General features: G+C 42.8%; 2 protein-coding genes and 1 pseudogene across 4 annotated transcripts in view; 1 reads left to right on the top strand and 2 right to left on the bottom strand.

Moving 5' to 3' along the window:
- Window positions 1-816: 816 nt before the first annotated feature.
- LOC119035701 (ribosyldihydronicotinamide dehydrogenase [quinone]-like) lies at window positions 817-5,050 on the top strand. The gene is made up of 3 exons (XM_053664109.1): window positions 817-977; window positions 1,763-1,864; window positions 3,710-5,050. The coding sequence occupies exons 1-3, from the start codon at window positions 909-911 to the stop codon at window positions 3,884-3,886; spliced, it is 348 nt and encodes a 115-aa protein (XP_053520084.1). The 5' UTR covers window positions 817-908; the 3' UTR covers window positions 3,887-5,050.
- Window positions 5,051-8,469: 3,419 nt separating this feature from the next.
- On the bottom strand, window positions 8,470-12,740 carry LOC128627219 (HIV Tat-specific factor 1-like; annotated as a pseudogene).
- Window positions 12,741-16,696: 3,956 nt separating this feature from the next.
- LOC119042329 (serpin B6-like) overlaps window positions 16,697-27,558 on the bottom strand; it is a 37,798-nt gene continuing 26,936 nt past the window's right edge. For all 3 annotated transcript variants that reach the window (XM_053664081.1, XM_053664080.1, XM_053664079.1), the window contains exons 4-7: window positions 21,230-21,347; window positions 20,066-20,208; window positions 17,454-17,609; window positions 16,697-17,234 (exon numbers count right to left, since the gene is read on the bottom strand). In XM_053664081.1, coding sequence (XP_053520056.1) covers window positions 16,833-17,234; window positions 17,454-17,609; window positions 20,066-20,208; window positions 21,230-21,347 — 819 coding nt within the window. In that variant the 3' untranslated portion in view covers window positions 16,697-16,832. The remainder of the gene's footprint in view (window positions 17,235-17,453; window positions 17,610-20,065; window positions 20,209-21,229; window positions 21,348-27,558) is intronic.

Genomic DNA, 27,558 nt, shown 5'->3' with positions numbered 1-27,558 from the left:
TTTCATTCAGCACCACTGCCACTGTCAGCACAGCTCACTCCTCACTGAATCAGTCTGCTCTGGGTCCTCATCACAATGCTGTGAGCTAGGAACTAGGAGTAGCTCTATTTGCAAACTAGGAAAGTGGGGCACAGAGTGCTTATATAACTTGCCAGTATCACAAAGCAGTAGGTTGTGAAGCTTGGATTTCAATGCCAAGTTCTGAGTTGGATTTATAGTGAAAGCACATGAAACGCAGGCTTCCTTTCCCCTGTAGTAACAGACTGTTGTCTGTGTCCAACTCTTTTCCTTGATGACAGTGCAGGATATGGTGTTAGGGCTTCCAAGGGAACTGAGAGAACTTCAGGGAGATCTTACTGCTGGTGTGTGGAAGCTGAGGGGAAGGGTTTAGTTTGTGTCAAAATTTGAAGCCTCCCAGAACCTAACTCGGTCTGACTCCCAGATGCCAGTTGTTCATCCCCAGGCACACACAGGGGCAGACTCTTTCTCTACACCCTTCCTCTCATTCTCTCCTTTGCATAGGTCACAGAGACTGCTGCCACAGAGCCAGTGTCTAGCAGAGGTTCCCAGTGCCTTTCTGTCTGCTCAGGAACCAGCATTCAGGGGCTGTCAGTGAGGAATGCACTGTCCCCTGTGATGACCTTGTCAACTCCTCCCCGCCCCACTCCACCAAAACACATCCACACTGCATGCCTCCCAGTGAAAGGGGAGAAATATCCTCAATGGTGATGCCCTGTGTGGGTTACACTTCACTGCTCAGTCACCCTGGAAGAGGACAGCAGGGTTCCTTTTGAGTCACCAGAGACTAAACTGTGAAACCTGAGACAACCACAGCATCTGTTTGTCCTTGGTGTTGTCCCTAGTTCCCGCTGTACTGGTTCAGTGTGCCGGCCATCCTGAAGGGCTGGATGGACAGGGTGCTGTGCCAGGGGTTTGCCTTTGACCTCCCAGGATTCTATGATTCCGGTTTTCTCAAGGTATGTTCTCTGGGATACGGATCACTACGGACCAAGGAAGGGATGGGATGCATCTCACCACGTTATACTTCTAGTTTGCTTTTTCAAAAACAAGTACTGATTGAGCACCTGCTATGTGCAAAGAAAGCCCTGTGTGCTGCCCTTGGGTGAAAAACACAATTGTTCCTGAAGTCTTGGAGATTTGTCTTTCAAGTAAGGGAAACAGGTGCACCCACACCTCTCTGGTGCATGACTAATGGCCTGGGCTGGTGTCAGGAGGGTGGACTGGCCCATAGGCTGGTCAGCCCTGGCTCTGAGAGGGCTGTCTGCTCTGCCCCTGGACTGAGTCTAGCCCTGGCCTCACCCAGTTCACATCTCAGAGCTTCACATGGAACCTGGTAGATACCCAATACATGGAGGCTGTGAATTTCTTACTAAAATACATGACTTTTAAAATGCTAAAGGGTTCGGAAAATAGTGCATGCAAGGAAAACACTGAGTCACAGATCCAGCTTGGACTAGATGTAATGCTACCATTTACTACGTGGGGCCATGCATGGGCACCGCCTGCCACCTCATTGTCCTCCCCGCTGCCCAGGGTGTGCCTGGGCCTCACCCACTTCTCACCCCACGGCACCGAACCCTGCTCTCTGCTGGAAGTAGGGGCAGGGCAGAGCTGGGTAGTGACCCAGTGTATTCCCTGTGACTGCTCCTGGTCATTGTAATGCTTGTGCTAAAGTCATGGTAGCATTTCTTTGTCTCCTCCTCTGGAGCTCACATAAGTGCATTTGCTTTCTCCACTGCAGGATAAATTGGCCCTCCTCTTGATAACCCTGGGAGGCACAGCTGCAATCTGCAGAAAAACTGGAGTCAGTGGAGATTTTAAATACTTCCTGTGGCCCCTCCAGGTAGCCACTGTACCTCACCCCGTCTCTCCTTCCCTCCAAGCTTTCCCTGGTTCAAAATGAGATGCACCTGAAGCCTGAAACCTAGACCATTTTGACTCCACCTGGATACAGGAAATTATAACATTCTACTTTTTAATTTTTTACTTAGTGGCAATGCAAAGGCTGGCCAATAGGGACAAACATGTATTATAATGATATGCTTCAATATAGTTTGAGGGGAATCTAAGCCAAACCTGGTTAGCTGAATCAACTCCACAGTAAGCAGGATTGTCCCACGTGGCCCTGTGGGGGCACTGAGGGCCACAGAGCTGTAGTGTCCTGCAGAGGCCATGCTCAAGCCCTGGCTAGAGGTGCCAGAGGAGCCCGGCATTCTGGACAGCCTCACCTGCTGTACAGGTGAGGCTCACAGAGCCAGGGGCTGTGCCTCCTCCCCACAGTGCCCCCACTCCAGGTTCCCAGCACTCGGGGCTCAGAGACCACTGTCCCAGGTGAATCCCAGCTGCCTACATGGGCACTGCTGGGCGCTGACCAAGAGGCAGCCACAGATGGCTGTCTGCAAAGGGGCAAGCAGTGGGCAAGACTTGTGGGAGAAGAAAGAGAGCTCTGCTCAGGCCACCAGATGGCAGTAAAGAATTCCACAGAGACCCAAAAACCTAAATGGGAACTGTCCTTCCAAGTTATGCAGGGAAGTAATGGTGACATTTTTACGTTTGTAAGCTCCCTTTCACTTTTTGTTTTAAGACTATTTTTAAAAAGAGAGAAGAGAGGGAGAGAAACATGAGTGTGTGGTTGCTTCTCACATACCCTCTACTGGGGATCTGGCCCTCACCCAGGCATGTGCCCAGACTGGGAATGGAACTGGCAACCTGTTGGTTTGCAGGCTGGTGCTCAGTCCACTGAGCTACACCAGCCAGGGCTGTGATCTTACTTTTAAAGTGTGACAGTGATGTGTGGGCCTCTTGACCGCCCACCACCCTGATGGGGCAGGCCTGGACAGGGCTGTGGGTTTTCAGGGAAGGAATGCAAAGAGAAGTGAGTGATATTTTGAGAGGAGGAGGAGGGGAGGGAAGTGGTCGTGTTTGAAAAAGATGACACAGTGATTTCATTTAGTGATGCTGTCCTTAAAGAAATGATCATTTACAAGCCTGAACCTTTTTCTCCATAGTCCATCTGGTCTTATATGCCATTAGCCCAGCTTAAATTTTTCTTCTTGTTTAGAAATTTTTATATTTTTTCAGTTTACAAAGGTATATAGTATAGAAAAAAGTGAGGCTATAAAATATAAAAGTCGAAAGTCCTCTTAATTTCACCTTAAATATAATCACTTCTAATAATATGGATTTCCTTATGGCTCATATATATTTTTACTTATATGATTTGTATTATTGATTCATTATTATTATTTTTACTTAAATGGTATATCATAATTGTTGCTTCAAACTCCTTATTGTTTTCATTTACCATATATCTTAACCTTCCAGGTGGCACATTATAGCTAGAAGAATCTCATTCTAGAATAATCCATCCTATGATTATATCATAATTTGCCTAATCAATCAAAATCATGACATTTAGTGCCTGAATCAGTAGCAAAGATTACATATTAATCTCAATTTTCATAACAGAATTTGGAACTTTCAGTTGCCTTGAGTTCGCCTCCCTGATACAGGCCAGCGTCCTAAGGTTATGGGACATTTAAATTATTTTTACTCACCCACTAGCATTAAAGTTGCTCAGTTGTTTTTTTGAAGTTTTGTTTCATACCATCTCTCTTAGATTATTTAACTGAATGATATGTAAAGGTTATAGCTTCTAATTAATTCCTTTCTTTCTCTGTGTCTATAGCATGGTGCATTGCACTTCTGTGGATTTAAAGTCCTTGCTCCTCAGATCAGTTTTGCTCCTGAGTTTGCATCAGAAGAAGAAAGAAAGGGGATGATGGCGTCTTGGGCCCAGAGGCTGAAAACCATCTGGAGGGAAGATCCCATCCCCTGCACGCCCTCTTGGTACTTTGGGCAGTAACGCTGTCTGTCATGTACACATCACTTGAGCAACACACTAGTAGGTGCGAGCACGTGCAAAGAGAAGATGATGCTGTAATAACATGAAATGACAACAAACTTAGCTGCATCTAATTGCTGATGTGCATGAATGAGTGTCTTCATGGTTTTATATGGCCAGACCCAAAAATCCAGTAATCAGCTGGTTGAATTGAATTCTAGTCTAATATCATTATTCACCCAGGCTTTCTTTTCTTTTCTTCTCTAACATCTTTCTGTCCCCCTATATTCAATCTTCATGGATAATGTTGTTTTCAGATATTTCTCTTGATATCAGGCTGCATCTGACAGTTTTGTGTTGTACTTCATAACTTCAGAGCTTCTATTTTTTTATAGGAAAGATTAATCTTCTCTTAGCTAGCATTATAGTGCTGTGGACTTATTTTTACATCTTTCTTTTAACTTGCATTATGACTATGGAGTTTTAAATGAACAGCCATTTAAAATATATTTAAAATCATTGAGTGCTGATTACAATGAAAAACAGTAGTCCAGTGGCAGCCTACAATATCATGATGCATGTGTTCATGTAACATTTCTAATAATTAGCCCACGGTGTTGGTGCAGGTAGGTGGATGTATCCCCCTAAAAACAAGTTGAAGTTACTAAATCTTCTCTTCCTCCTCCTCCTCCTCATAATCACTACTGAGGACAAAGCCACCACTTGTGGACAGGGGCCCTTCACCCACTGCAGGTTCCTTCACACCAGACACGGCATCTACTTCTCACTGGACTCTTCTCTTCAAACACCACCTTGTTGGAATCCTCATCTTCCACCACTTTTCACCTGCATCATCTCCCTCCTCCTAGGCATCATCAGCCCCTCCCCCTCTGCGTGTTCTTCCTCCTCTTTTCCATCTGGTGCATCATTGAATACTTTTCCACATTCGTCTTCTTCCTTTGCCTCTGAATTTTCACACTCTCAGAACTTTCCTCGTCACTCACTCAGACCCATCATCATCAAATTCTAATTTATCAGGGTCATTTCTCCTAACATTTTTTCAACACCACTATCTTCTAGTAATTTTTGGAACCATTTCAAACTGTTTTTCAACACAGTTTTCAGATTCTCTTCGCAAGACATCTTCTTCAGACCCTTTTTGGGGCCATTCTCTCTTCGGGTTCCTTTTCAGGGTCACCTTCAGGCCTCTCACAGAGCCTTTCTTGCCATCATCTCTTTTGAGCCTCTTCTTTTTAGGGCCTTCTTCCAGACCATTCTCTACTTGCTTTAGGAACTTCCTTAGTCACACTGTCTGTTAGGGCCATGTTCTTTAGCACCTTTTTTCAAAATCTCCCCCATCTTCTATCTTTTCAAATATCTTGTCATGTATAGTTTATTTTGAAAAGATTTAATCCAGTATTTATTCCACACTCATGATCATTTTCTAAAGTCAGAATATATCACAAAAGCAATCTGTCAAGTAACTTTCCAATCTTAAATAACACAGCATAGGATTACTTTTAATATGTCTCTGTTCTAGATTAATTTTTAAAAGTAATCTTCATTATCAATAAAAATGAGTGAATTTTTAGAAAAGAACACTACATCAAACTTCCATAAGTATTTTTTATTTATAAAAATGCTCTGGAACCTTGAGACATGCATCTAATCCCTGACTCTGCCCCTCTGCCCCGCCCTCTCAGTTCCCCGTGAGCACAGCATTGCTGCAAGAATGCTCAATGAGACATTCACCTTTCCCTTTCTTTTTTTTTTAACTATTTACTTTTTTTTATTGATTATGCTGTTACAGTTGTTCTATTCCCCCTTTATTCCCCTCCACCCTACCCCCCATCCCCACCATCACCCCCCCTTTAGTTTATGACCATGTGTCTCAAGTCGTTTAGATTCTATATTTCCCATACTATTCTTGCCCCCCCATCTATTTTCTATCTACTGTCTATGCTACTTATTTTCTGTACCTTCTCCCCCCTTCTCCTCCTCCCACTCCCCTGTTGCTAACCCTCCTTGAGATCTTCATCTCTGTGTTTCCACTCCTGATCTAGCTGTCCTTTAGTTTGCTTTCGTTTTAGGTGTGGTTGTTAATAGCTGTGAGTTTGTTGTCCTTTCACTGTTCATGTTTCTTTAACTTCTTTTTCTTAGATAAGTCCCTTTAACATTTCATATAATAAGGGCTTGGTGATGATGAACTCCTTGAATTTGATCTTATCTGAGAAGCACCTTATCTGTCCTTCCATTTTAAATGAAAGTTTTGCTGGATAGAGCAATCTTGGTTGTAGGTCTTTAGATTTCATGACTTGGAATACCTCTTTCCAGCCCCTTCTTGCCTGTAAGGTCTCTTTTGAGAAATCCGCTGACAGTCTGATGGGGACTCCTTTGTAGGTGACTGTCCGCTTAGCTCTTGCTGCTTCTAGGATTCTCTCCTTCATTTTAATCTTGGCTAATGTAATGATGATGTGCCTTGGTGTGTTCCTTCTTGGGTCCAACTTCTTTGGTACTCTCTGAGCTTCCTGGATTTCCTGGAAGTCTATTTCCTTTGCCAGATTGGGGAAATTCTCCCTTTATTATTTGTTCAAATAAGTTTTCCACTGGTGGCTGTGCCTTTCCCCCTTCTGGTACCCCTATAATTCGGATGTTGGAGCGTTTAAAGATGTCCTGGAGGTTCCTAAGACTCTCCTCATTTCTTTGAATTCTTGCTTCTTGACTCTTTTCTGTTTGGCCATTATTTGCTTTCTTCTGGTCCACTCCATTGATTTGAGTCCCAGTTTCCTTTTCATTGCTATTGGTGTCCTGTGCAATTCCATTCATTTCAATTAGTTTCACCTTCATATATTTGTCTAATTTGTCCGTATAATCAACCAGTTCTCTGAGGATCCTGATCACCAATTTTTTAAACTGTGTGTCTGTGAGTTTTGCTATTTCTTCATCGCTTAGATTTATTTCTGGGGCTCTGAGATCCTCCTGCGCCATTCTTGGTCTGTTCGGGCCCTTTAAGTGTGAGAAGCGGCGCCTTGGATTCCCAGGTCGCTGGGTTGTGACGCTGTATGTGGGGGCGTGGCCAGAGCGGGAAATGGCGACCCCCTCTGCCGCTTCTCACAGCTGGGTGGAGGAGCAGTGCCTTAGGTGGTTCACCTGGGCCTGGCCACTCAGAGTCGCTGGGTTATGACGCTGTATGTGGAGGTGGGGTCAGAGCAGGGAAATGGTGGCGCCCTCCACTGCCGCTTGCAGTGGGGACCTGCCGGCCTGGTCCAACCGCCCACTTCCTCGCCTGTCCACCCTCGCACAAATGTGCGACCTCAGTCAACATGCAGCCCCGGCCCGGCTGTCTCCCCCGAGGTCGCTCGCCTGGTTGCTCGCTGGGTCGCTCCCTAGGTCTGACCCTGCGTCTGGATTCCCCGGGCCTGAGTGTGTCTGGCCGAGTCCTCCTGTGCAACCCTGCTCCACCAGCCGCTGGTTTCGCCCCTTACCGGTCAGGCTGAAGAATTTGTTGTTAACGGACTTCTGAAAAGTTCAATTTTCCGTGTTCTGACTGTGTTTTCTGTTGCTAATATTTAATTTTCTCTAATCTTGGTTGTGGGAGAAGGCACGGCACATCCACCTATGCCTCCATCTTGGCGGAAGTCTCACCTTTCCCTTTCATACAGTACTTTAACATCTGAGAAATTCCAGAAAAACATTATATCGTGTATTTTTTCTTTTTTTCCATTTTAAAATCTTTTATTTTTCAATTACAGTTGACATGCATTATTATATTATTTTTGAGTGTACTGTCATGTATTTTTTTCAAATTAAAACTGAATTTTAGGCATTCTAACAGTGTCCCTTTGAGGTAAAATGCTAAAAGGCCTTTTGATCAACTCACAGCCTAATTTCAATCTCTGCATCAGAAACTAACTTTTAATAAAGTTGAATGTTAAAACTGGAGAATATGTAGTATAACACATTAATGAGCCTTCCAGGATAGTACAAGTGGACATGTATGTAATCTTAAAACTAATTGCTTCCTTCATGTATATTGAAAGCACATAACTCTCCTGTAATAGACACTCAATATCCATTCTCAAAGTCTTTGTCATTCTATTAAGAAAAGCACAGCCATGCTAACTTTGGTACATAAACCACAAACACACGTAAAATACAAAAACAGAACTAGTGCCTTATACAAATTTAACCAACATGGACACCATGCCAAAGTCATTAAAATACTTTTAGGACATGTACAAACTGTACATCTCCAAAACAATAAAATACAAGAGCTATCTGCATCATGTATCAAACTCAACAACTGGGTAGAAACATTAAGGCAATAAATGGAATTACAAAGGCACTTCCCTATACAATAGAAAGTGAAAATGCAGTTTGGAGACTGTGTACTACTGCAACAGTCTCAACTCTGAAGGGGTAAGAAAAGCAGATTTAATCAAATATTTATAGAATTCAACATGATCTACTTCCACATAACATTTTGTGAGTATGCTACTTTCCTTGTCTTTTTGGCTCCTTTGACAATCGTATTTGTCAGACTGGTCCTTTCTGCCATCTCTGTTGTGGGAATGGTCTTTGCTACTGACTAGTGTATAGTTTCTTTACACCATGTTAGTTGTGGCTTCTTGAACATTCATCCTCAATGTGCTAGGGTGCTCTGGAAACGTCCTAGTGCAGAAGACCCTGATCTTTAAAGCAGATGTGCAGTTTGAACACAGCACCTGCCTCTTTTGGGCTTGGGGCACTCAAGAAAGTTTCCCATTCTTTCAGCCTTTCTTTCCTTTCTCCTGGGGTATCCTCAGCCTGGTCATCTGTGCCCACCTCATGTTTGGACAGGGATTTGACAGCCATCCCACCAGCTTCAACTGAGTGTTTGAGTACAGTGATCAGCTTCCTCAAGGACACAGAGGTTACACCATCTGGGTGTCTGTCAAAGGGAAGGGGCTTTCTAATTGGCCCAAACAATTTTTAAAATTTATTTTTATTATATTTTTCCATTACCATTTCCCCCTTATACCCTCTTCCACCTCCACCCCACCCCCCAATCACCATACTGTTGTCCATGCTCTTGAATCCTTTCTCTTTTTTCCTTGGTCCCTCCACCCCATAATGCCCCAGCCCCAAGCTGTCAGCCTGCTCTCTATCTATGCACCTGTCTTTATTTTGCTTGTTCAGTTTGTTCACTAGATTCCACATGTAAATGAAAGCATATGGTATTTGTCTCTCTGGCTGGCTTATTTCACTTAGCATAATGTTCTCCAGGTCCATCCATGCTGTCACAAAGGATAAAAATTTTTTTTTTATGACCAAGTAGTGTTCCATTGTGTAAATGTATCATTGTTGTTTTATCCACTCATCTACTGATGGACACTTGGGCTGCTTCCAAATCTCAGCTCTTGTAATTGGCCTAAACTTTGAACATTCTCCTTACAAGTTTTCTCTGACCTCATTCAGCACCAATGGACCATCCTCAAAAGCCATAGGATGAGATATCTTTTTTGATGACAACTCTCTCATGGTGAGTTCAGGATGGTCCAGCAGTCCAGCTGCTTTCATTGCAGGGGAAGCTGCCTCCTGTGGTGCTTGCCCCTCTTCTTTTCTAAGCCTCATATTCCCCTTCAGTTGAAAGTTGATCCCCTCAACATGCACTTTCTAGCTTCTAATTTTACCTTCATTCAAAACTATTAATACAGGACTTCTGCCAAGATGGAGGTGTAGGTGGAAACACCTTGCATCCTCACACAACCAAATCTACAAACAACAAAGTTTTAACAATAATAAATGCAACCAAACCACACAGAAAATCGACAATACAGAGTCCAAAAACAATGAAATGGTCAGCTAAACTGGTAAGAGGGGCGAAGCCAGCAGTGGAGCAGGTTGGCCAAAAAGATCCCCAACCAGGGTGGTGCGCAGGCTGCCAAAGGCACGAATCCCAGGTGTGGGCTAGCTACGGGCAGACATAGGGAAGAGGCGTGGCTGTCTGTCTGCAGTCAGTCGAGCATTTGTGTGCAGATAAACCAGTGAAGAGGCGAGCATTGAGCCTGCATGGTGCAGGGTGGCGGGCTCACACATTTCTGCTCAGATAAACAGGTGGGGGTGAGCAGTGGGACAGACTGGGTGAGCCAAGAGGACCGCCATTGCTCCCTCTCTGACCCCTGCCCCACATGCAGTATAACAAACCAGTGACCTGGGTGGCCCCGCCCTGGTAAACAACTAAGGCTCCGCTCCTCATACCTAACAGGCACAAACAGATAAAAACATGGCTCAAGAACAACTCAGAGCCCCAGAGCCGATAAATCTAAGTGATGAAGAAATACCCAAACTTTCAGATGCACTGTTCAAAACACTGGTGATCAGGATCCTCACAGAACTGGTTGATTTTAGTCACAAATTAGAGGAACATATGAAGGCTAAACTAATTGAAATGAATGGTAATGCACAGGAAACCAATAGTAATGGAAAGGAAACTGAGACTGAAATCAAGGGGGTGGACAAGAAAGAAGAAAAAAATGACCAAACAGAAAAGGATGAAGAAACAAGAATTCAAAAAAATGAGGAGAGGCTTAGGAACCTCCAGGACATCTTTAAACGTTCTAATATTTGGATTATAGGGGTACCAGAAGGGGAAGAGGAACACTCACGAGTGGAAACTTTATTTCAACAAATAATAAAAGAGAACTTCCCCGTTCTGGCAAAGGAAATAGACTTCCAGGAAATCCAGGAAGCTCAGAGAATCCCAAAGAAGTTGGACCCAAGAAGGAACACACCAAGGCACATCATCAATATATTAGCCAAGAATAAAATGAAGTAGAGAATCCTAGAAGCAGCAAGAGATAAGGGGACAGTCACCTACAAAGGAGTTCCCATCAGACTGTCAGCAGATTTCTCAAAAGAGACTTTACAGGCAAGAAGGGGCTGGAAAGAGGTATTCCAAGTCATGAAATCCAAAGCCCTACAACCAAGATTGCTCTATCCAGCAAAGTTTTCATTTAGAATGGAAGGACAGATAAAGTGCTTCTCAGATAAGACCAAATTCAAGGAGTTCCTCATCACCAAGCCCTTATTATATGAAAAGTTAAAGGGACTTATCTAAGAAAAAGAAGATAAACAAGATGAACAGTGAAAGGACAGCAAACTCACAGTTATCAACAACCACACCTAAAACAAAAGCAAATTAAGAGGACAGCTAGATCAGGAGTGAACAACAGAAATGAAGGTCACGTGAAGGATTAGCAATGGGACTGGGAGGAGAAGGGGGGAGAAGGTACAGAAAATAAGTAGCATAGACAGTAGATAGAAAATAGATAGGGGGAGGGTAAGAATAGTAGGGGAAATACAGAATCTAAAGAACTTGAGACACGTGTTCATGAACTGAAGGGAGGGAATGGTGGGGGAGGGGTGTGCAGGGGGGAGGGAAATGGAGGGGGGGAAATAGAACAAATGTAATGGCATAATCAATTTTAAAAATATATTAATACAAAATCCAGATTCCCTATTAAAGTAACTCCAAAGTCCATCCCCTTTGAGCTTGCCTTGGTTATTTTTGTAAAGCTGGACCTTAAATTCAGTTTAAGGATCTCTCATCATCATGCCCAGTTTAAAGAGAAAGTATATAAATGCCTCCACTATAATATCTGGAGGCAAATCAGTCACATGTACATTTATGTTCCTGTCTTCAACATGAAGCCTTTCTTTTTTTCTACCCTGTTTTTGAGATCAGTGACTTTGGGGTGTTTTTTTATTCCTTTGTAGAGGTTTTTCAGGATTTCTAGCCCCATGTTGTATGTTTTCAGCAGAGTCAGACATGCCATCATTGAGAAACCATAATTAGCCTGACATTTAATGAAATCTTCAGTCATCATGGGCAAACCAAGCCTCCTTTGCCAGAGATGTCAGTCAGCTGCTGCCAGAAATATTGGTTTCTCTGCTTGGATTCTCTTGGGTGTCATCATCCTCAGTATCTCCATACAATTTGTGACTGATCATCAAACTCCTGGTTCCATCTGCATAGTTGCCATGTTTCCTACCTTGCCCTGGAGCATTCTAGGCAAACAAGGAGGCACCAGCTCACCAGCTCACTCTGGCCTTGCTCTTGCCATAAGGGTCCAAAGCCAGCCATCTTTTTTGTATTGTCACTTTGTCTGCTTTTTTTGGGGGCAGTATTTCTTAAATGTGCTCTGGGCTGCTGTGGCCCAATTAGATTCTGTCTCTGGATTCCCTCATAGTTTCCCTCCCTGGAGAATTCTACTAAACTATCTTCCAAGCACTTGAGACTCATCAACAGTTGGGTCCACCCTTCCCTCCCCACACCTCCATCAGCATCCCTCAGTCCAGGGGTGTCAAACTCATTTTCATCAGGGGCCACATCAGCCTCATGGTTGCTTTCAATGGGCCAAATGGAATTTCAACTCCTTAACAGTTAAGGAGTAGTTATATTTGTACAGTCCTATAATTTTTTCTCCCTTTGAAGGCAACCACAAGGCTGCTGTGGCCCCTGGTGAAAATGAGTTTGACACTTCTGTCTTAGTCACCAAATGGCAGGAATGTTCACTGGATCCTCAGGCCCAAAACCTGGGACTGACCACAACTCACATCCAACCTAGCTTCTCATCTCATTCAGTCTACTTCCTACCTATGTTTAATTTGCCCACCATTTCATCTAAAATTCTACTATTCTAGTCCAAAGTACCATCTCTTTTTTTCCTTGCATTATTGCAACAACCTTCTAAATAAAATTTTCCTCATGCCCTTTTGCCCCTTACAACCCATTTTCTACAAAATACTTAGAGTAATCTTTAGGTGTGCATGTGCACACACACACACACCTCACGGCACTCTTGAGGCTTATTAACTCTTCAAAGGCTCTCATGCTCTTAGGACATGTCTAGAATCCTTGAGCGGATCTGTGAGGTGCAGCATGTGGCCCTACCTCCTATCCAGGCTCTGGATGCTCTGTGCCTACATCCCAGCCATACCTGACTTCTTCCCACCCCTGCCAAGGACCCACACCCATCCTGGTGCAGGGCCCCTACTGGGCTGTGCGCTCTGGCAGGAGTGTTTGCCCCACTTCACTACCCTTTACATGCCACCTTCTCTGTCACTCAATGAAGGAAGCCCTCCGCAGGCCCTTGGGTGGAATTGGATGCCCTTTTCTGTGCCGTGCATTCCTCCTGGCTCTTAAAACATCTCTGTGGCATTTTATTCACACAAGAAACACACAGGGACATGCTTCTTGTGTATGTTTCAAGCACTAGGATCATCTGGGTAGAGTCTGGCTCCCTCACTAGACTGTTGCCTCCATGAAAGCAGGGACAGACCAGTCTTTTACAGTTGTCCTTTTTGGGGTAGTGTTCCCTTAATATTTGTTGGAGAGGTAAGGTCTGCACCCTTCCAACCTGGCCTGTATCTCAGCGAGACTCAGCAAGGCTGCAGTATACTTGTGCATGAGTATGTATCCCCATGGACACCTGATGGAAAGGAGGCATGGACATCTGACTGACTAGACCTTACTTCCCACTCCCTGGTTTCTCCTCTGCTTCTGTGCCTGCAGAATCCACGCCCCAAATCTTGATGAAGTTTGTGGTTTGGGAAGGACAGGCAGGAGGGACCGGCAGTACTGGAGAAATTCCCTAGACAGCCCTCTTCTCTCCACTGATGACTAGGGATGCCTTCAGGCAGCATGATCTCACTGTGTTCTCCCTTGTACCCAGTGGGCTGCAGCCACAGCGTGTGTAGCAGGCAGGAAGGGTGGAGTAGCAGAGTTTAGAGTCTCCTGTTCTGGTCCTTGTGGAGTTTAAAGTAGAGTGTCCCAATTAAGATGAACCCAAAGAGATTCATCCCAAGACATATCATATTTAAAATGGCAAAGTTTAGAGACAAAGAGAAAATCTTAAATACATCAAGAAACAGTTAAGTGCAAGGGACTTTCATAAGAATATCAGCTGATTCTCCACAGGAACACTACAGGCCAGAGGGATTGGCATGAACATTTAAAGTATTGAAAAAACAGATACCAGCAACGAAGACTATTCTATAAAGCAAGAGTATAATTTAAAATAGAAAATGAAATAAAGTGCTTCCCAGATCCCCCCAAAAAAGACAAAAGGAGATGATTACGACCAAACAAGGATTGCAATAGATGTTAAAATGCTGCCTTAAGGAGAAATAGGGAATTACGGTCAAGATGGAAGTGTAGGTAGATATGCTTTGCTTCCTTGTACAACCCAAAGAAATACAAAAAATTAAAAAACATTAAACAACCAGAGTTGTCAGAAAATTGAAGTGTATGGAAGCTAGAGAACCAAGGAGTTAGAAAAGAAACATTCATGGAGACAGGTAGGAGTGGCGGGGATGGGCAGCTGAGGTGGAGAAGACATGCAGCAAAGTGGCACCTGGAAGACTGGATGAGGTGGCCGCTGGGGGACAGAGCACTCCCACATTCGTGTACAGATAAGCCGAGAGGAACAGCTAGAGAGCAAGACAGACCACACAACCCAGGTTTGCAGTGTGAGACAGTAAAGCCTCAAAACCCCTGGCTACAAAAACGTGTGGAGATTGTGGCAGTGGGAGAAACTCCCAGCCTCACAGGACAGTTCACTGTAGAGACCCACAGGGTCCTACAACGTACACAAACCCACCCACCCAGGAATCAGCACCAGAAAGGCCCAACTTGCTTGTAGGTAGTGGAGGAAGTGACTGAAAGTGGGGCAAGAGCCAAGCAAGTGGCATTGTTCCCTCTCTGACCCCTCCCCCACATACAGCACCATAACACAGAAAAGTGGGTTGCCCATACATAAATATCAGTTGATTTCTCAAAAAAAACTTTGCAGGCCACAAGGGATTGGCAAGAAATATTCAAAGTGATGAAAATCAAGGCCCTACAACCAAGATTGCTTTACCCAGCAAAGTCATCATTAGAATGGAAAGAGAAATGAAGAGCTTCCTGGTCAAGAAAACAAACACTAAAGGACTTCATCACCACTGTACCAATATTATATAAAATGTTAAAGTGTCTTGTTTAGGAAGATTAAAAATATGAATAATAATGTGGCAATAAATACATACCTATCAACAACTGAATCCAAAATACAAAATGAAGAGGAACAGAAACAGACTCATAGAGACAGAGAACATTTTTGACAGTTACCAGACGGGCGGTGAGGGTGAAGGGATGGGCGAAAAGATTAGAGGATTAAATACAAAATAGTTGTTACAGAATAGGTATGGGGATATAAAGTAGAGCATAGACAATATGCTCAGTAATAGTCTAACAATGTATGGTGTGAGAGATTTATCAGGACAATCACTTATGAGTTATATAGTGTCTAATCACTAAAGCGCAACCTGAGACTAATATGATAATGTACATCAGTTATAATTAAAACTGAGAAATGCAGCCCTGGCTGGTGTAGCTCAGTGGGCTGAGTGCTGGCCTTTGAAGCAAAGGATCACCAGTCTGATTCCCAGTCAGGGCACATGCCTGGGTTGCAGGGCAGTTCCCCAGTAGGGGGTGCAAAAGAGAAATGTTTCTCTCCCTCCCTTCCCCTCTAAACATAAACAAATCAAATCTCTAAAAAGAAGATTTTTAAAAAGAGCCCCTTAGAGCACAATACATGTTTATTTTGTGTACATTATGACACTTTTCACAGCAAAGTTCTTACCTGTATTATATAGGTCTATAACAGAGCCACTGGCATTCATTTTCATAGCTCACTCCTGATGTGCCTGAAGGTTCTCATCCAAGAAAAGGGAAGACACCCCTGGACCTGAAAGGTTAGGGACTATTGGACAACACATGGCAAATCCACTCAGTGCTGCGCAGGAGGTGGTGACAAAACCCGCCACCCCTCCTAACCCTTTCCTCTTCTCGTCACACTCATAATATCAGTGTTTCCGCAGGCCCAGTCACTCCCCACAGCTAAGTTGCTCACTTGACTACACCTGGGAAAGGGCACCAGTGACAGAATGAAAACATCCATCACACCAGTTCATTTAGATGGCATCCGGGCTCTGGATGACTGCAAATAGGACAGTGAGTGGGCAGTCCTTCTGCTGTCCCCAAGAACACAGCACAGCTCTGCCTCTTAAACTTCACACTTCATTTGGGTCCCGTATCACTGAGCACAGTGATCACATTTCTAGAAAGTAACCCAAGTGGCTGCAGAAACCTAAGCCACCTCTTTTATTCTACTACTTGCAGTAAAATAGAAAATCATCTGGAGTGTACCATGAAGTTGTCTTAAATTACATTACTGTGAACAAACCTATCTCTGGCCCCTGTTAGCAATTTAACTTTTCAGGGGGAGGGGTGGTTGTGCATTTGTAGAGGTATGTGACAACAGATCACAAAAGCAAGCTACAATAAAAGCAGAAACACATGTGGGAAATGGGACTGATTGGGAACCTAAGGTAACTGCTCTCCCTGCTCCTGTGCTGGCTTCTGGAGAGCTCACCACAAGTTTTGCAATAGAGCTCCCTGCTGAGGGTCTCTGAGACCTGCTTCCCACCGTTCCTCATAGTCTCTGTTCCACACTAGTATCTCACTAATAGTGCCAATGTGTAGAGAAGAGAGAGAATGACCACCAATCCCCTTGAGCTGGAGAAAAGCTGCACAGCCCCCTGAGTACAGCACTCTGCCCACAAGTGAAGTCCCGAGGCCTTGCACAGGTGTGGGGATGGGGGGACCCCTCTCACAGCAGGGGGAGAGTACTTGCTAAGCAGCCAGTGCTGCTCTGCCAGTGTGACCACAGACATTCCTGAATGGTCATTTCAGATCCTGGAATGCACTGAAACGTGAATACACAGATACACAGAATTCTAAACATGGAAGTTCAAAATCAGGCCCTTTATTTTTTTATTGTTATCCAAGGTCACTTTGGGTTCAGGCACATTGTAAAGTGTGAGAGGAAAAGTGGGTCAGTAGGAGACAGAAGTAGAGATACAGGCAGTGCCAACCATTTCCTTAAGGGGAGGAGAATCGGCCACAGAACAGAATGCTGTTGGTTTTGCTGTGCTGAATAAAGAAAAGGAAGGGGTGGTCAGCACAGAAACTGGGGGTGAATCTCGATGATCCAAGCCCCATGATGGCAGTGGCAGCTGCAGCCTCGGTGCCTTCCTCATTGACCTCCACAAAGGACTTGTGCACAACCTTGGACAGAAACAGGTCTCTCCCAGGTGACATTCCAGAAAAGTCTGCTGTGGCTGGCTCAAAGGCATCAGTCATGCCCAGAGAGCGAAGTACATCCTCCATGTCGTAATTCTCCTCCAGTTTAAATCTAGGCAGGGACACATCCACCTTTTCTTCATCCATCATATCTGGCCTGGTCCATTGCATGAATTTCTCATAAGTAAGGTTTTTTTCCACCTGGAAGGGGAGGGTTGAACATTTTATGATCTACAACAGTGCTGCCCAAGAGAACCTATGCTATGAAGTGAGTGCTCTATGCTGTGCAGTACGAGAGGGCAGTAACGGGAAGTTACACTACTTTAGAAATATCACTGGGAAATGTGGAGAAATGCTAAGCAGAAGTGGAAGTGTAATCTCCTTGCCATGACAGCACCATTGTTCCTTAGCACTCATTACCGTTTCCAGATTGACGTTTTCATCCGGAAGCAGGATGATCATATTCAGCTCTTTGCCCACATAAGGCAGCACCAGAATTTTGGTGGATATTTCTCCTATGTAAGTCATATTAAAGGTAGCTCTCTTAAACATCATTTGCACAGGCTTCTCCTCATTCTATTAAAAAAATGAAAAAGATAAACAGTAAGTTGAAATAAGACCCAGTTTACATACTGAATGAACCAGCAAAGCTGGCTACTCCAGGCCCCTAGAAATACTCTCTTGGTTTCCACAACCCATCGGCCCCCACCTTGCTGGTGTGAATTCACTCCCTCAACCTCTGGTCACTCTGGTAACCAGGGTTCACTCCTTACACTGCTTCTGCCTTGGTGACATCATTCGTTCTTGTGACTTTAAGTAGCATTCCCAAACTTATGCTTCTAGCTGGGACCTGTCCCCTGTACTCAATATTCACATATTATACAGCCTACTTGACACCTGCATTTGGACATAAAAGAAAACTCCAACGCCACATGTCACACTGGCCTCCTCATATCACTTCCAAGTCTGCTCCATCCACAATTTCCCCATCTCAGTGGATGCCTATGCCACTCATTTTATTGTCAAAATCCCTGGCATATTTCTTTTTTATAAAATCAGTTTCTGCTTTATTTTTTAAATTTTATTTGATTTTATTGATTATGCCATTACAGTTGTTCTATTTCCCCCCTTCATTCCCCTCCACCCTGCAATCCCCGCCCCCACCATCCCCCCTCTAGTTTATGACCACGTGTCTCAAGTTCTTTAGATTCTGTATTTCCCATACTATTCTTGCCCCCCATCAATTTTCTATCTACTATCTATGCTACTTATTTTCTGCACCTTCTCCCCCCTTCTCCTCCTCCCACTCCCTTGTTGCTAACCCTCCAAGAGATCTTCATTTCTTTGGTTCTGCTCCTGATCTAGCTGTCCTTTTAGTTCACTTTTGTTTTAGGTGTGGTTGTTAATAACTGTGAGTTTGCTGTCCTTTCACTGCTCATGTTTTTTTATCTCCTTTTTCTTAGATAAGTCCCTTTAACATTTCATATAATAAGGGCTTGGTGATGAGGAACTCCTTGAATTTGGTCTTATCTGAGAAGCACTTTATCTGTCCTTCCATTCTAAATGAAAACTGCTGGATAGAGCAATCTTGGTTGTAGGTCTTTGGATTTCATGACTTGGAATACCTCTTTCCAGCCCCTTCTTGCCTGTAAAGTCTCTTTTGAGAAATCTGCTGACAGTCTGATGGGAACTCCTTTGTAGGTGACTGTCCCCTTATCTCTTGCTGCTTCTAGGATTCTCTCCTTCATTTTAATCTTGGCTAATGTAATGATGATGTGCCTTGGTGTGTTTCTTCTAGGGTCCAACTTCTTTGGGACTCTCTGAGCTTCCTGGATTTCCTGGAAGTCTATTGCCTTTGACAGATTGAGGAAGTTCTCCTTTATTATTTGTTCAAATAATTTTTTCACTGGTGGCTGTTCCTCTTCCCCTTCTGGTACCCCTATAATTTGAATGCTGGAGCATTTAAAGATGTCCTGGAGGTTCCTAAGACTCTCCTCATTTTTTTGAATTCTTGTTTCTTCATTCTTTTCTGTTTGGTCATTGTTTTTATTTTTTCTGGTCCACTCCCTTGATTTGAGTCCCAGTTTCATTTCCGTCACTATTGGTTGCAACGGGCGGACCCAGTGAGCAACAGATGGACCCAGCGAGGGCGTAGGTTGGTAGGCTGACCGCAGTCACACATTCATGCGCAGATAGACTCTCGAAGGAGTGAGCAGTGAGACAAATGGAGCAGGCACCAGCAGCGGGAAGTAGCAGAGGGGACCAGTATTGCCCCGCTCTGACCCTGCCCCCACATAGAGCATCACAAACCAGCAACCTGGGCATCCCCGCTCTGGTTTACACCTAAGGCCCGGCTCCTCATACTTAACGGCTGCAAACAGACCAAAAATGGCTCAAGAAGATCTCAAAGCCCCAGAGCCCATAACTCTAAGCGACCAGGAAATAGGCAAACTTTCAGATGCAGAGTTCAAACACTGGTGATAAGGATGCTCACAGAACTGGTTGATTTTGATCACAAATTAGAGGAACATATGACAGCTAAACTAATTGAAAATCCCTGGCATATTTCTGAGTCCTGTCACTCACAATTCACATCAGAATCATTCACAAATCATCCTGGCTCTCATTTAAAATATCACAACAATCTGACTTGCTCTTTCTACCTCCACTGCTATCAGCCTAGGCCTGGTCACTGGGATGACCTCCTAAAAGATGCCTAAGTGTCCTTCCCCCTTGTGATTTGCTCACCCAGTGGTCAGAGGGATCTGTTAAATCCCATATTAAATCAGACCACATCACTTGTAGATTAAAAACCTTTCCAAGGCTGGTGTTTAGCAACAGGTAATTGTGACAAGAGCTCGGTCCCCTATGTCTTCTGTTCCCATCTCCCTTCATCTGCTAGGGGGCTAGGAGCCCCCTGATTGTGATGCAGGCAAACCAGGCTCACAAGCTCGTCACCAAATACTGAGAGCACACACCCTTGAACACAAGGACTGTTTCTAAGAATCTCTGTTGTTTTGCAAAATTTTCACCTTGCTGATTTTAAATGATCTTTCCTCAGTGTCTTCTTTGTTAAACTTAGTATCCCAGTTTCCTTTGAAGTAGATGGCATTCACGAGAACCAGACGAGTACCTGAATTAAGTGAATTTGGAGACAGCAACTCTGTAATTTTACCTGAAAAGAAGAATTACAGAACCAGTTAGCTCAGAGTGTTCTGAGGTACGCTTCAGGAATAATATTCAGATTGGGCCATCTCCTTGCAAAAACAAGTACTCAGATAAAGGAGTTCATGGTTCCCCAAATATCACTTTGTAAAGGGATACTTTAAAAATACCACCACATTAATAAAACATGGTAAATTAACAAAGTAATATATGCAGGATGAATTCCTCACAAGTGAGATAGGCATGCCTAGTGCCTAAAGAAAGGTCCAAGTTTGTAGCAAGTGTAAAGAACAGTTTAAAGGAAGAATCATCATGAGGGGAGGGTGCAGTGAGCATTCTGCATAGGATGCTGCAGGGCATGAGCCATGCTGTACAGGAAGACAGCCTGAGACCTGTATCCAAGTGCATCTTTGTACTATTTGTGAAAAGAAGAATTAGATTAACATTAGCAACAACAAAAAAATCAAAGTGTGGATTGTTCTGGAAGAGGTGTACTGGATATTTTGAGACATCACATTTATTTTGGTAAGAGCAGGAAAGTGCTAGAAAAAATAACCATACGTTGTCAATGAAGTTTAAAAGTTTACAGTTTTTATAATTTTTTAAATTTATGGATGATAAAGAGAGAGAAGAAGGGGAGAGTGAGGGGGAGGAGGAGGAGAATGGGGAGGGAGGGGAGGGAGGGGAGGGGAGGGGAGGGGAGGGGAGGGGAGGGGAGGGGAGGGGAGGGGAGGGGAGGGGAGGGGAGGGGAGGGGAGGGGACAGGAGAGAAGTTTTGTTTGGGAGATAGACAGACACTGATTTGTTCTTCCATTTACACAATCATTGGTTGATTCTTGTATGTGCCCTGACTGAGATCAAACCCAAAACTTTGGCATCTCAGGATGATATTCACCAACTAATCTACCCATCCAGGGCAGTTTACAGTTATTTTGAGAAAAATCATTCACTTACATTTAATGTTCTTATGAAGAAACTGACAGTAAAATTGATTTAAATACTATTAAAATAGAATAACAGTACATTTTTACCTTCTGTCTTCTTTGCTACCCAGGAGTTTATGTGTGTCCTGGCCTCCTCTGCAGCCTTGAGGAAGTCGAGCTCTTCCATCTCTGCTTGGTAGAATTTGTGGCAGGAATCTTTGAAAGACTGGGGGAGACAGCAACACAACAGCGCGGTCACAAAAACAACCAATATCACCTGCTTAAGCCTTTTTTAAAAAGATTTTATTGATTTGTTTTCGGAGAGGAGAAGGAAGGGAGAAAGAAAGGGAGAAAAACAGCAATGTGTGGTTGCCTCTCCCATGCCCCCTACTGGGCACCTGGCCCACAACCCATGCACATGCCCTGACTGGAAATTGAACCCGTGACACTTTGGATTGCAGTTTGGCACTCAATCCACTGAGCCACACCAGCCAGAGCTTAAGTCCTCATGGTGACAAATAGAACATCGATAATTTTATGATTTACCTGTAATATGAGGAATAAATAAATATGAGGAATACAAATATTGGGGAATAAATAAATAAAATGAAACATAAATAAATAAGGAATTAACCTGAAATGCAGTTTATCAATTTTCAGCTGCATCTGATCTTAGTTTATAAACTAAGTAGAATAGGGATCTGAATGTCAAATACACATCATAAAATGCTGGATCCTTAAGGGGGTAGCTGTGTATCAATGAGGTAAACACAAAGACACTACAAGGAGCAACTACAGATTGTCACTCCCAACAAACCACTGCATTTGGGAAGTGACAGCCTACCCACAGCAAGAGCCACAGATCCCTCTACATTTCAAAACCAGGACCTATTGTCTGTTGTTTTTTTTTCTACTGGTTCATATAACATAGAGGAATGTGTAATTCCTCACCACCACTTCCACCACAACTTTCTGTGAGGACAGAAGTGTTCTAAATCTAAGCCACATGTGACAACTGGGAACTTGAAATATGGCTACTCCTGCTAAGTAACTAAACATTTAACTTTGTTTTACTTTAATTAACTATACTGAAATTTAAACAGCCACATGTGTCCAGGGGCTACCATTTTGGGTAGATCTTTCTAGATAGTGTGAGAAACTCCTCCCAAAAGTTTAAACTATATTTTGTTAATATAATCTATGAAATGACGATATTAATGAACACCTACATTATGCCATGTAAAGGCAGACAATCTGACGGAAATCAAATGGAATGAAACAAAGAATTTGATGACAGGGCAATGTGGAATGGTTTTCTAATCTTCCTTTTGAACAGTTGGCAGCTAAGTACTTAATTCCACTTTTCAGGATTGTTTTTCTGTTACAGAATTTCACGTTTCTCTTCCAGTGTAGAAGAAAAGCAACGTAGTACAATAGCTATGAACACAAGTGCTGTGACTCAATAGCTGTGTGGCCTGAAAAAGGTTGCTTCGATTCTCGAGTTTCCCCGTCCTCCCCTGTCAGTCAATGATGATACAGCAGTCCCTGCATCTCAGAGGGTTGGGTAGTGTTGAGGACCAGGTGAGTTATCATTAGTACTGTTTTACGTAACATCTGAATTCACAGCATGTTGGACCCACTGTACTAAATGATCTAGTTATATCATTGATTTAATATTCACATAACTCATGCTTTGCCAATTCTTCTGCTGTTTTGTTGTTGTCGTTATTTTCCACTTTTCAATTATAGTTGACATTCACTGTTACATTAGTTTAGGTACCCAACATAGTGTTTAGGCATTTATACAACTTACAAATTAATAAGTCCCTTATTAATTTGTAAGTTGTATAAATGTCTAAACACTAAGTTTAAGTCCCTTAAACTTTGGGCCAAAACTGTGGCTGTGCATTATACATGGCAAAATACAGTATTTGTCTTTGTCTGACTTATTTCACTTAGTATTATATCCTTTAAGGTCCGTTCACATTGTCACAAATGGCAAGGTTTGACTTTTGATGGCTGGGTAATGTTCTATAGTATACATGTATTACTTCTTCTTTACCCATTCATCTACTGACGGACACTGAGGTTGCTTCTGTACCTTGGATATTGTAAATAATGCTGCAATGAACATAAAGGTGCATGTATCCTTTCAAATTAAAGTTCTAAATTTCCTCAGATAAATACATACAAGTAAAATTTGGGGGTCATATGGCAGTTCTATTTTTAATTTTTTGAGTAACCTCCATATTCTTTTCCACAGTGGCTGCACCAATTTACAATCCCACCAATAGTGCACAAAGGATCCCTTTTTTCCACATTCTCTCTGACACTGGTTGTTTGTGGATTTATTGATGATAGCCATTCTGACAAGTGTGAGGTAATATCTCACAGTGGTGTTAATTTGCATTTGGCTTATGAGTGGTGATGCTGACACCTTTTCATATGTCCATTGGGCATCTGTATGTCCTCTGGAGATATGTCTGTTCAGGCCCTCTGCCCATTTTAATTAGATTCTTTTTGGGTTTCCTTTGTTTTGGTGTTAAGTTGTATGAGGTCCTTATATAGTATCGATATTAAACCCAAATCAGATGTATCACTGGCAAATATGTTTTCCCATTCAGCAAGTTGTCTTTTCATTTTGTGAACTGTTTCCTGCACTGTGCAGAAACTTTTTACTTTTATGTATTCCCATTTGTTTGTTTGTTTTTTCTTTTGCTTCCCCTGCTGTAGAAGACATGTCCAAAAAATATTGTTAAGAGTGATTTGGAAAAGTTCCTTGCCTATATTTTCTTCTAGGATTGTTCAGGCTTCAGGTCTTAAATATAAGTCATTAACCAATTTGAGTTTTTTCTTACATGTCTTATATGAAACTGATCTAGTTTCACTTTTTGCATGTATCCCAACATCATTTATTGAAGAGACTGTCTTTACACCATTGAATATTCTTTTCTCCTTTGTCACCAAGTAATTGGCCATATTGGTGAGTTTATTTCTGAGCTATTTTGTTCCTTTGATCTATGTGTTTGCTTTTATACCAGTATCATGTTGTTTTGATAACTACAGCCTTGTAGCATGGTCTGATATCAGGTAGTGAGCATGACTCCCCAGCTTTGTTCTTCAAGACTGCTTTGCCTATTCAGAATTTATTACGGACTCATAAAAATTGTAGAATTGTTAAAACCACAATGAGATACCATCTCACACCATTGAAAATGGCCATGATAAACAAAGCAACAAACAACAAGTGTTGGAAAGGTTGTAGAGAAAAGGGAAACCTAGTGCACTGTTCGTGGGATTGCAGACTTGCAAAACCACGATGAAAAACACTATGGAATTTCCTCAGAAAACTGAAAATGGAACTGCCTTTTGATCCAGCATTCCACTGCAAGGATTTTATCCTAAGAACCCTGAAACACCAATTGAAAGGAACCTATGCACCCCAATGTCCATAGCAACACCATTTACAATAGTGAAGTTCCACAACCAACCTAAGTGCCCAGCAGTAAATGAATGAATCCAAAAACTATGGTACATTTGCACAATGAAATGAAATTCTATGCAGCAGAAAGAGCTCTTACCCTTTGCAACAGCATGAATGGACCTGGAGAACATTATGCTGAGTGAAATAAGCCAGGGACTGAAAGACAAATACCATATGATCTCACCTTTAACAGGGACCTAGTCAACAAAATGAACAAGCAAGCAAAATAGAACCAAAGACTGAAATTGAGAACATGCTGACAGTGACCAGAGATGAGGGGATAAATAGAGGAAAAGGGTGAAGGGTTTGCAGGAACAATTATAAAGGACACATGGACAGTCACGAGGGTCGAGAGTGTGGAAACAAGAGAGGGAGGTGGGGAGGGCTGGGTAGGTGGAGAGGGGTGGCGGGGAAAGGCAGAAAACTGTACCTGAACAACAATTTTAAAAACATTTTTAAAATTTTAGGATTGTTTGATCTAGTTCTGCAAAAAAATGTCCCTGGTATTTTCATCAGGATGGCACTGAGTCTATACATTGCTTTGGGTATTGTGGACATCTTAACAATATTAATTTCTTCCAATCCATGGGAATACCATATCTTTAGATTTATTTGTGCCTTTTTCAATTTCTTTTATCAATGTTTTATAGTTATCAGATAAAAGTCTTTCACCTTCTTGGTTATAATTATTCCATGGTAATTTGCTCCTTTTGATGCTTTTGTACATTAAGAAACCATTGTTTCCTAATTTCTCTTTCCAGTCATTATTAGTGTATAAAGATGCAACAGATTTCTGTACATTAATTGTATATCCTGCAACTTTATTGAATTCTTTGTTAGTTCTAACAGTATTTTGGTGGCATCCAGGGTTTTCTACATATAGTATCATATTACCTGCAAATAGTGACAATTTTACTTCTTGCTTTCCTATTTGGATGTCTCTTATTTCTTTTTCTTGCCCAACTGCTCTGACTAGGTGTGGGGGCGACTTTCCTTGCAAGTCCCCCAAGTTGCCATGGATGAGAATGAATATGACCAAGACATGATGTGATCTGCTTAGGGAGGAGAAGTGAGCAGTGGCCTGTTTCTCAGGGGAAAAAGGCCATGAGCCCCCTCCTCCAGGGCTTTTATTGGGCTGTAATACACAGGAATATAGGGCGGCAAGGATCAAATAGTAGATAACATTTCAAAGAAATATGAGGGCTTGCTATGAGTCGGTCTGTCAGAAACAGAGTTTTAGGGTTTCCTGCTTGAACCCTTAACATATGAATGAAAGCACTCTTAGCAGAGCAGATTTCACAGGTTTATCAGGAAGTCTTGTGATGCCAGATTTTTCCCCAGGACACACTATAGCAAGGCAAGGAGCTGCACCTCTCCCAACAGGTATTCAGGCTTAAGGGGATTAGAGCCAGGAAGTGCTTCTCCCAGAGAACATGGGGACTCAGGCTTTGTCAAAGCCAGGGGACAAGAGTCCATTGCTCTTTGTTGCAGCCTCCCCACCACCACCACCCACAGCCCGGAGTCCTTCCATGAAGGCCTCCCAAGTGATTGAGTCCGGCTTAGGTTGCCCCCTGCCATGAGTGGTCTTACCCGTCAGTGACTTCCAACGAAGCTTTGGGGGCAAGGACAGGAAACTGAGGTAGCTTTCTGCTACCAGAGACAGTCTTTGTCTCCTATGGTTTGCACTCCAGAGGTCGTCCCTCACCCTTAGCCACAAGGGGTAGAGATACAATTCCTAGAACCAGGCAGAGTGGTCCACAACAACTAGAACTTTAGGTCACTGTGTTTTCATGTTCATTATGTCGAGATATACACACTTTGATTTCTTCCTTGATATTGACGATTAACCAATTGTTAGTAACATGTTATTTGTCCTCCACCTGTTTTTGTGATTTGCAGTTTAATTTTTATACTTGATTTCTGAATTCATACCATTATGACCAGAGAAGATGTCTGACATGATTTCAATTCTCTTAATTTAATGAGATTTTTTGTGTGTATAGTATATATTCTATCCTAAAAAATGTTCTATGAGCACTTGAAAAGAATGTTCTTTTGCTTTTAGCTGAAATGCTCTAAAATATCTATTAAGCTCACCTGGTCTAATGTGTCATTTATGGGTCTTGTTTCCTCATTGATTTTCTGTCTGGCTGAACTATCCCTTGATGTCAATGAGGTGTTAGAGTCCCCTACTATGACTGTATTACTATCTATCTCTCCCTTTAAGTCTGTGAATATTTGACTTACATATTCAGGTGCTCCTGTTACAGAAAACAATGTCAGCCGCTTTCAGGTGTGCGGAGTGGAACTTTATTTTCATGCACGCGGACCCAAGGGAGTCAGTCCCCAAATTCTGGGCCCCAATCAGTGGGGAACAATTGTCTATATAGGGTGAGAGGCGGTCTGCCACTCAGACCGTTGCTTCTGGCGCAAAAGCAAGAAAGCAGAACTGCTGACAAGAGTTAGTACTAATTTCTTTGTTCTTACTCCTCAGTTACTTAGTTACTTGCTTTCCCTGATCCTGTTGACTCAGCTGCCAGCCCCCTCCTGGGCAGGCCATTAGCCATTACATTCATACTATTGGTTTAGGGGCTAGCTCCCCTCCTGGGCAGGCCACTACACTCCTATTTTGGGTGCATAAATGTTTAAAACAGTTATAACCCCTTGTTGGATTGATCCCTTTATCACTATGAAATGCCCATCTTTGTTTCTTTTTACCAATTTTGTTTCAAAGTCTATTTTGTCTGGTACAAGTATTGATGCCCTATCTTTTACTTTCATGTTATATTTGATCATTTTTCAATTTTTTCCAATCCATTTACTTTTAGTCCATATGTATCTGTCGATCTGAGCCAGATCTCTTATATGCAACCTATGTACAGATGTTTTTCTTTAGCCATTAAGCAACACTATGTCTCTTAATTGGTGTGTTTGGTCCATTTACATTTAAAGT

Source organism: Artibeus jamaicensis, unplaced genomic scaffold (assembly GCF_021234435.1).
Source record: "Artibeus jamaicensis isolate MK-2021 breed Jamaican fruit bat unplaced genomic scaffold, CSHL_Jam_final contig_335, whole genome shotgun sequence".
In the NCBI taxonomy this organism is placed as follows: Eukaryota; Metazoa; Chordata; class Mammalia; order Chiroptera; family Phyllostomidae; genus Artibeus; species Artibeus jamaicensis.
Note: the sequence above shows the minus strand (reverse complement) of the source record. Positions and strands in the feature narration are given on the sequence as shown.

Coding starts and splice junctions, on each gene's coding strand:
- LOC119035701 (XM_053664109.1), top strand. CDS start 909: ATGGACAGGGTGCTGTGCCAGGGGTTTGCCTTTGACCTCCCAGGATTC. Junction 978..1,762: donor ATGATTCCGGTTTTCTCAAG/GTATGTTCTCTG, acceptor TCTCCACTGCAG/GATAAATTGGCCCTCCTCTT. Junction 1,865..3,709: donor ACTTCCTGTGGCCCCTCCAG/GTAGCCACTGTA, acceptor CTGTGTCTATAG/CATGGTGCATTGCACTTCTG.